At 38.7% G+C, this 9,939-nt stretch overlaps 1 protein-coding gene across 1 annotated transcript in view; it reads right to left on the bottom strand.

Moving 5' to 3' along the window:
* Positions 1 to 9,939, bottom strand: part of Hook3 (hook microtubule tethering protein 3) — a 109,764-nt gene that overhangs the window by 93,170 nt on the left and 6,655 nt on the right. Inside the window, exon 3 of the mRNA XM_010622449.3 lies at positions 7,795 to 7,880. Within this exon, the coding sequence (XP_010620751.1) occupies positions 7,795 to 7,880 (86 nt within the window). The remainder of the gene's footprint in view (positions 1 to 7,794; positions 7,881 to 9,939) is intronic.

The following is a 9,939-nucleotide window of genomic DNA, read 5'->3' on the forward strand; positions in this document are numbered from 1 at the left end:
TCCTCTTGTCCAGATGAGGCTTTGTCCCCTCTGACCACCATCTTCCTACCCTTCCTGTTATGGCTTTTATCTAGATATCCCCCTAAAACATCACACAATCATAGGTGAGGCTTTTTCAGAGTGACTGAATCTATAGTGTGTGATGCTGGGATTAAAGAGTTTGTGATTACTAAATCAGTACACTGGTTTGGCACTATCCTCATTCTGGTAGCCTGGATACAATATAACAGACAGAAAAATGCTTGTCTTGTCCCTTGCTTGCTTACTTGCTTTTGCTGTCTTCTGCTTGCCATGAAATGATTCTCTTCTGCCATGCCCCTCTGCCAAGCCACCTTGTCTTAGAGCCAGCAGATTATGGACTGATACCTCTAAAAACTGTGAGCTAAAAAGAAACTATGAGCTACATAAGGAAGCCTTCCTCCCTTAACTTGTGGGTATCAGGTATTTTGTCCCAATAATGAGAAAGTTACTAATACAGAAATTTGGTATCAGAAAAGTGGGGTCATTGCTATGGCATTACCTGACCATGTGTCTTAGGGGCCTTTAGAGCTGGCTTATGGGAAAGGTTTGGAGGTGAAATGGCTGAAAAAATAGAGCTGGAATGCCTTAGGCTGTACTGGATGGAAGATTCTGATTAGAGCTTGGAAGACCAGAATGCTGACAGAAATTATGCTGGTAAAGATCAGGTTCAGGAGGTTTCTGGAAGAGGGACTGCACTGGCTGTTGGATTCCAGACAATGTGCGTTATTGGCTTGCAGAAAGTCTGTCCATATTTTGATCTTGTCCAAAAACTTTGCCTGAGATTAAGATTAAGGGCAGTGGACTAATTAATCTCGCAGAAGAAATTTGAAGGCAGTCTAACGCTGGAGCAGTGGCATGGCTACTTTTGGGGGCTTTTAGCCAGATTTATGTTGAGAATTGAGAGCAAAGAGCCCAGTGTAATGATACCTTTTGTATAAAGGGATGTGCATGAGACTTTGGGGTGCCAGGGGTCCGAATGTTATGGCTTATGTCTAGATGTCCCTCCAAAGCCTTCTACAGTCAGAGGTGGGGCTTTTTCAGAGGTAGCTGAACGTAGAGTATGTGATGCTAAGAGTGTGTGATTACTTACCCAGTACAATGACTGGATTGGCACCACCCTTATCCCTGGTAGCCTGGATACAATGTAAGGGACAGATCTTGTCTTATCGTTTGCTTGCTTGTTTTTGCTGTTTTCTGCTTGCCATGAAATGGTTCTCCTCTGGCATGCCACTCTGCCTTGGAGCCAGCCAATTATGGACTAGAACCTCCACAAACTGTGAGCTAAATAAACCTTTCCTCCTTTACCTTGTAGGTGTAAGGTATTCTGTTTCAGCTATGACAAAAGTAACTAAGTTAAAACACCTGTGTCTCAGCCTCAGGTAACCATCATTCCATTCTCTGCTTCTGTGACTATGAGTGCTTTAGATTCCGCACATAAAGTGAGATCATGCAGTATTTGTTAATGTCACCCAGATTCATTCATGTAACAAATGATAGGATTTCCTCTTTTTAAAGACAGAATGGCATTCCATTGCTGTAAATACACATTTTCTTTAGCCAGTCATCTACTGCCGGACACATAGGTTGATTCCATTTCTTGGCTATTGTGAATAATGTTGTAATGAACACAGGAATTCAGATGTTTCTTCTACATATTCATTTCATTTTCTTTAGATACACACTCTGTACTAAAATTCTTGGATCTATGAAAAAATTCACTTTTAATTTTTTAGAAACTTCCACATTTTCCATAGTATTTTTGACTGTATACTAGGGTTCCCTTTGCTTCACATCTTCATCAAAATTTATTTTTCATATTTTTGAAAGATAAATGGCCACTCTAACAAGTTTAAAGTGACTTTAAATTGCATTTCCCTACATAGGTCTCACTTTAACTTGGTCTTAAACATCCAGCAGAAAACAATAACCAAAAGAGATATAAAACAATAACATAGTAATGAAGCTAGATAAAAAAAGGGGGCTCCAATTGCTGATCCTTTCTGGCAGTTTCTAGCTATACCAGTAGCTGACCAATTATAGATCATTAGGAAAAACAAAAAACTATGGTAAAATCTAAAATAGCTCAACAAGAGTTTAAAATTTCTTAGCTAAATTTGCCCTTCAAATTATCTACTTACAACTAAGACAGGAGAGACTTATGACAAAAATATCAGACTTACAGATAACCTGTAACAATGAAAGAATCTAAGAGCCAGCAGGTTACAACCACTATTTCAATTTATAAGTGTAACTTTCTCCCCAGCCTGCCCTTCCACTCTAGTGTGCTCATGCTTTGATTATACATGCTCTAATTTCTTCAAAGTTTTGTTTATTCTTGCCTAAAGGATGCGAAACTCCAAGCAGTCATACAATGGAACCAATGACAAATGTGCTACATTTCCTTTACTGGGATCTACCAGATCTACCTTGTAAACAGCTCATAACTGCTAAACTACACAATACTACTTCTATGTTGGATTCTGAAGTCCCCTGGACCTTCTTCTTATCCTCTTTGTGAGAAACTATGACTAGTTCCTTCCAGTGGAAATGCCTGTTGGCTATATTCACAGCAATCATGCTGACCTTATAATTTGCCCCATATATTCTTAACTGTTTCTTTGCCTTTGTCTCCTCCAGAGTCAGAGGTACAGAGCTACCAGGATGACAAAACCTGGTGCCTATTGAAGGCCTACAGATAGACCCTCTGAAGAGTAACTCTGACTACTGATCACAACTACGACCCTCTTCAGTTGGAAGTAGATAGAACAGTCTTCACCCTTTGCCCTCTCGCAGCAGTTAGAGGTAATTCTTTAGAGTGGGAAATATTACAGATAGGTAACTTAATTAGACATCATGCAGGCAGTTACACAGGACTCATCCCCCCAAGGCACCAGCCTTCCAGGAGCCAACACAGCAAGGTGTCAACATGGAAAACAACTAAGACACATTCACTGGTTCCACCGAGATTACTGGAGGGAGCTATAAGTTACAGATGTCCAGCCATGGATTCATCACTCTCAAATCAAAAAGCCTCATCATGAAAATTCCTGGGAGGCCCCCCTCCATTACTTTTAACATGCCCAGTCCTGCCTGGGCCTGGATCCCTCAAATATCTCAGGAATTTTTTGTGTGTCTTCCCACCATATACAAACAAGCTAAAACTCAATGCACTGTGTTAACCAACGAACACACCATATGTGAAATTCTGTAACCAATAAGGTTGTTGAGCCCATATATAAATGAAGGACTGATACTTGTAAACCTGCCCTTTCCCTAACTGTGTAACAACTCTGCTATGGCTGACTTGCTTGGTCAGTCTCTTTGTGGAGAAATCCCAGATTGGACCCCCCCACCCCAACCTCATTAAGAAAGCTGTATGATCTGCCTCTGGGGAAAAAAAATTGCACTTATCTAACGATTAGTGATGTTAAGCATTTTAAAAAATAAACTCATTGACCATTTATACGTCTTCTTTTGAGAGATGTCTACTAAAGTCCTTTGCCCAATTTTTAATTGAGTTATTTAATATTACACTGAGTTCCTTATAGTATTTTGCATATTCACCCTTTAATAGAAATATGCTTCAAATATCTTCTCCCAACCTGTAAACTATTTGTTCTGTCATTTCCTTTATATCCAAGGGGGGAAAAAAAAATCATTGCCCAAACTAATGTCTTAGCAATTTCATTCTTCTGCATTTTGACATTCAGTGTTCTTAACGCCTTTTATCAAAGAGGCTGTCCTTTCTTCATTGCGTGTTCTTGGCATGTTTGTGGAAGTCAGCCAATGGCAAATGTGTGGGGGCATATCTGGGATCTCTGTTCTTTTCCACTAGTCAACGTTCCTATTTTTATGCCAATACTGTATTGTTTTAATTGTCCTAGCTTAAAAATCCAGTACTATGCCTCCTGCTTTGCTTTTCTTGGTCAAGATTGTGGTTCCATATAAATTTTAGGATATTTTTTCTATTTATGTGAAAAATGACATTGGAGCCGGGCGTGGTGGTGCATGCCTGTAATCCCAGTACTCGGGAGGCTGAGGCAGGAGAATGACTGAGTTCGAGACCAGCCTGGGCTACATGGTGAGTTCCAGGTCAGTCTCAACTACATCGTGAGACCCTGTCTCAAAAAACAAACGAAAAAAAAAAAAGGAAAGAAAAAGGACATTGGAGCCAGGTGTGCTGGCACATGCCTGCAATTTCAGCACCTCAGATTGTGAGGCAGAAGGATGGTCATGAGTTCAAGGTAAGCTTGAACTATATAAGACGACCCTGTTTCAAAAGAAAAAAAGGTACTGGAATTTTTAGAGGGATCACATTTGAAATCTATAACTTGCTTTGGAACAATGGATATTTTTAACATCAGTTCTTCTAACCCATAAACAGAGTATTTTTCCATTTACATGTCTTCTTTAACTTTTCGAATGTTTTAGTTTTCAGTGTACAGATCTTTCACCACCTTACCTAAATTTAAGTGGGGTTTTGGTCCCCCCTCTTTAGCTATTATAAATGGGACTGTTTCCTTGATTTCTTTTTCAGATAGCTCATGTTAGTGTACAAAAACAGTATTTTTGTGTGTTGTGTATCTTGGAAGATTTTTTTGTTTGTTTGTTTTGTTTTGTTTTTTGACACAGGGTCTCACTATGTAGTTGAGACTGATCTAGAATTCACTATGTAGCCCAGGCTGGTCTCGAACTCACAGCAATCCTCCTGCCTCAGCCTCCCAAGTTCTGGGATCACAGGCATGAGCCACCATGCCCGGCTTCTTGCAACATTATTGAATCCACTAGTTCTAATAATTTATGTAATCTATAGTTTTTTATTTAAACATGTCATCAGCAGTGACAATTTTACTTCTTTACTGTTTAGAAGTGTTTTATTTCTTTTTCTTGACTAATTCCTCAGGCCAGAACTTCCAGTACTATGTTGAACAGATGTGATGAGACTGAGCATCCTTGTCTGGATCCTTAGAGCTTGTTTGGGTAAAACATACATTCAGATGCAGCACTGCATGCCTGTAATCTTGGCACCCAGGAGACTGAGGTAAGAGGATCAAACATTTAAGGCCAGCCTGGGCCACACAGTGAGGCTCTGTCTCAAAAACAACTCACCCCCAAGAAAAACCCCACAAAAATATATACATACACACACTCTCTTCTGGTTTCTGCATAACTGATATCCTAGCCAAACTAGTCTGGCAATAATTTATTTACTGACATATACCTGGAAAGCCTACTTGGGTCCAGATATCCACAAATAAATCTTATTAAGAAATTCAGTGAAGATGCCGGGGGTCCTGTGATCGATCCCCAGTACCAAAAAAAAAAAAAAAAAAAAGAAGGAGGAGAAGAAGAAGAAGAAATTCAGTGAAACTTGCCATCATTGGAAAGCCAAAAAACATTATGGCACCCCTCAAAAGTGGCCATAAAAATGAGATCATTCATCTCAGGAGTGTTAGAACTAGCGCTGGCCAGATTTGAAAAGATCCATCAAAAATCCTATGTGCCAATACATATGGACAGAGACATGTCATCTATATTAAGTACAGAACTGAACACAAGTTATATTAGTTTTCCAATATGAATTTCCAATTTCCAATACTAAAGGCATAAAGATAGACTCCCTGGTAACACACACCTGTAATCCCAGCACTCAGGGAGAATGAGGCAGGAGGATTCCAAGTTCAAACTCAGTATGGGCAACTCAGCAACTTAGTCCCTCTCTTGAGGTTGTTTTTTGTTTTGTTTTGTTTTTAAAGGGGGCTAGAGATGCAGGCTCAATACAAAAACTCTAGGTTCAACTCATGGTACTGCAAAAAAAAAAAAAAAAATCAAAGACAGGTTCTCTGAATGTAGATCTCTCTGCTTCTCAGATGCATAACTCACATGGCTTACTAACACCAAGAATTCATTTAATGACTGTTTCTCAATAAAACTGTAGGAAATGCCACGTAGTCAATACATAAAGTTTTAATATCAAGCTGACAAGTGCTCAGGGCTTCAAAATATAAAAATATCACCAATCATGCAAAACCCAATTCATACAAATTTCTAGGTCAAAAGTTGATAGCCATAATAATATCTTTTAAGAATCAGATAGTTTTATGTATCCCAAACAAATATTTAATTCCTTCAGTCATTTACAGTCATAAGCAGCCATGAATATTGAACTAGGAGATGTTGCTAATATCTGATTGTTTTTACCTACAGAAAATGGTAATTTCATATGGCTCAATTTTAAAACAAAACAAAACAAGACAATTTCCTAGTTGCTAGGACATAATAGTGAAAAACTAAGCTCCTGGCTGTAGAATTTACACACTAACATTCTTGTTTCCAACTTGGGTGGGGAGACATAAGTAAGTAATCACTACAGTACATATACTTTGAGAGTTGAGAGCAATTCTATATAAATTTTGAGGAAAAATAATTTCATAATTAAAAGTATGACTCTAGCTGTCTAAAGTCCAACATTCCCTTGCCTGAGAGCTGGCTATGCCACAAGAAAACATAATTCCATTTTGCCTCCAGTCTCAAGTTGAGGTCTCAATGGTCTTTGAGCCATGGCGCTCAAGGGCAAGAAGACATAAGCTGAAGACATCCTGGTTCTTTGAGAACCAAGTAGTAATACAAAAAGAGAAAAGTTTCACCTGGGGAGGGACAAATTCCTCATCAGCTTAACTCACATCACTACTGCCCTGTGAATGCTTTCCTTTATGCCCTCTTCAGCATGAGATTTGCATTGATACAGGATCACTGCTGCCCCTAAATCACCTGATTCTCCCCCTCCAATTATTGTGTATACCAAATAAATGATGGTTAGTATTGAAAGTCTTGGTCTTTGCTCACTCAAAGGTACCAACCTCCTGGACCCCATATTCACATAATTACACATAACACAAAAGGTTAAGGGAGTTAGAAAATACTATAGAGGAATGGTTGTTGCTGTTTTATATGAGTAGTCAGGAAAGGCCTCAGCATTAAAACATAGGAGCAAAATTCTAAAGAGGGAGTAAGGTTCTTCTACAATGGCAAAATCTGGTTGCTGCCTTAAATTGGAGTATTATAACAATTTAGGCCCAATCAAACCTGCAAACAATTAATCTATACCTGACAAGTATATGTTATCAAATTGTCGACAGTGTTTACAATTCTCATTCTACATGCAACACAAGTTTCAAATAAATAGTTTGCTATATTTTGTAACTAAAATGTTCCCTGACAGCCCATGTGTTAAAGGCTCGGCCCCCAGACTATGGCACTCTGAGGGCTGGGGGTTTAGCTCAGTGGTTCCACTGCCTGCCTTGCAAACACAAGGTCCTGAGTTTGATCCCTGGTACCCCAAAAATACACACAAAAAAACTCCAAGACAAATAAACAAACAAAAAATGCCATGGTACTGTGAAAGCTGGAGAGCTTTTATGAATCAGGGCCTAGTGGAAGGAAGTCACTTTATTGGGGATGTGCCAATACTGCAGCCCCAGCCCCTTCCTCTTTAGCCTTCTTCTGCCACAAAGAGAGTAGTTCCCTTTATCACATGTTCCCACCATGATGTGCTGTCTCATCACAGGCCCAAAAGCAATGGCACAACTGTGTCTTAAAACCTCCAAGACTGGAAGCCAAAAAAAACCCTTCCTCCTCGTAAGTATGATCTCAGGTAGTATTTTATCGCAGTGGTGGAAAGCTAAACACCATACTTTTAAAATCTGTTATTTCCAATCTAATAAAGGTCTATGTATCTAAGAGCATATATAAAGATAAACAATTTTTTCTCACATCTTTTGAAGAATCTGGGCCATCACAACCCCATTCGTTAAATCTTCCACAGTCTGGCATGGTGTATCAACATTAAATGTCTGGATCTGAAAGGAAAAAAGATTCTATGGTTAAACTATATAAAGATTTCGCAGGGTTTTATGTTTTTTGGTGATAATCTCATCTAGTGGATTGGAATAAAATTTTAAAAAGAAAACTGGAAACTTTTTGTCAGAAGTGATTACTGAGATATGTGATAGAAAAATTGGTAGATACCAGATAACTTCACACTATCTATTCTACTCAAAGATGATCTAAGAAAATTATGGTAACTGGTACCAGTAACTGACTCATGGATAAACAGGGAAGAGACAGGGCTGGGGGATTTAGCTCAGTGGTTCCACTGTCTGCTTCACAGGCATAAGAACCTGAGTTCAATCCCCAGTACCAGTAAAGCTATGTTGCCTCAACTGCTATAGCAGTCATCTTATGAATTACTACAGGATGAGGCATTCTGATCAGGCCAAGGTAAAAAAAGGCAGAGAGAAGAGACAGAACTAAGACTCTGAGGTAAAATTTGAACCACTGGCTTTAAAAAACTTGAAGTTTCCTATTGTGTTTAGGTCTAGACAGGTTGAGGTTTCTGTCACTCAGAGACAAAAAACATTTATAAAGATGTACAAGTCATACTTACCATACTTACGTTGGATATTCAAATTCATTTTGTTTTCAAATATACCCTAAATCAGAACTAACCTTGTACTTGTCAATATAATATAGCTGAAAAATGTTAAGGAAATGCAGCTAAGCCAACAATGATCATTATCCAGTAGTTCAATATGGATTTAGAAGAAAATAAATTACAAATAGACACAGGCTGTCCTCTTATAGACCTTATAGTTTAGGAAACAGAATTATAGCAACAACAATCACACAGATTACATGTAAGAATGTGATACCACCTAGAAATAAGAAGCAGCCTGTCTGGTATGGATGGGGAATGGTAAGACATATGGAGAGAGAGGATAGAGAGAAAGGTAAAGTGGTGAAAGACAGGACTAACACAAAGGATTTTAGGCAGGAAAGTGAGGTTATAAGATCTGAACTGCATAAAGAGTATACTGGCTGCAATATGGAGGCAAAGGGGGAAATCTATTTTAGCGGGTCCATATATTAACACAGATGAGGCTGAAATAGGTTGCAACAATGGAACTTAGGTAAAAGTTAGTGGGAATTACATTCAGGAGACTATATTTTATTCATTGGGTTGGGGAAAAAAAGAGCACTGCTCGGTCAAAGTGTATGCACATTTTCTAATTTTTGATAAATACTGCCAAACTTCCCTTTACATTCATACTTTCCTCACAATTCACATAGCAGTCTTGTGGGTAATGATGGTTATGGTGGCAGAGACCAAGGGAATTATCTTAAAGAACTTAATATGCAGGTGTGGTGGTGCATGCCTATAATCCTAGTTACTGAGGAGGTACAGGCAGAAGGAACTAATGTTTGGGACTAGCCTAAACAACTTAGAAGACATAGTCTCAAAATAAAAACTGCTGGGGATGTAGCCAGTAGTAAAGTATTCCTGGGCTTACTCTCCAGTACCACAGCAAAAAAAAAAAAAAAAAAGGTACTTGTAGATAGTTTTTACTTAGGTAAATATTTTGGTAGAGGTGGTCAGAAACATCTCAACCTATACAATAATGGGTTCAATAAAAAATTGATAGGGCTGGGGATTTAGCTTAGTGGTTCCACCACCTGCCTTGCAAGAACAAGGTCCTGAGTTCAATCCCCAGTACCAAAAAATACAAAAAAAACCCAAAAAACCACACAAGATAATCCAGGCATGGTGGCATACATCTTTAAATTCCAGTATTCAGGAAGCTTGAGGGTGAAGCCAGCCTTGGACAACTTAGCAAGAATTCATCTCAAAAGAAAATATGAATAAACAGATGAATAAATGGAATAAACATCATCTGCAGGAACTGATTTGGGACTTTACTCCCTACTATCTGTAGCTGCCTTCTGATAATTTTACAAGAATAATTTTACAAGAATACCACGGGCCAGGGATTTAGCTCAGTGCTGCCATGCATGCCCCACAAGTGTAAGGTCCAGAGTTTGATACCTGGTACCAAAAAAAAAAAAAAAAAAAAAAAAAAA

The sequence above is a fragment of the Fukomys damarensis genome, unplaced genomic scaffold (genome assembly GCF_012274545.1).
Source record: "Fukomys damarensis isolate Sample0158 unplaced genomic scaffold, DMR_v1.0_HiC HiC_scaffold_18, whole genome shotgun sequence".
NCBI lineage: Eukaryota > Metazoa > Chordata > Mammalia > Rodentia > Bathyergidae > Fukomys > Fukomys damarensis.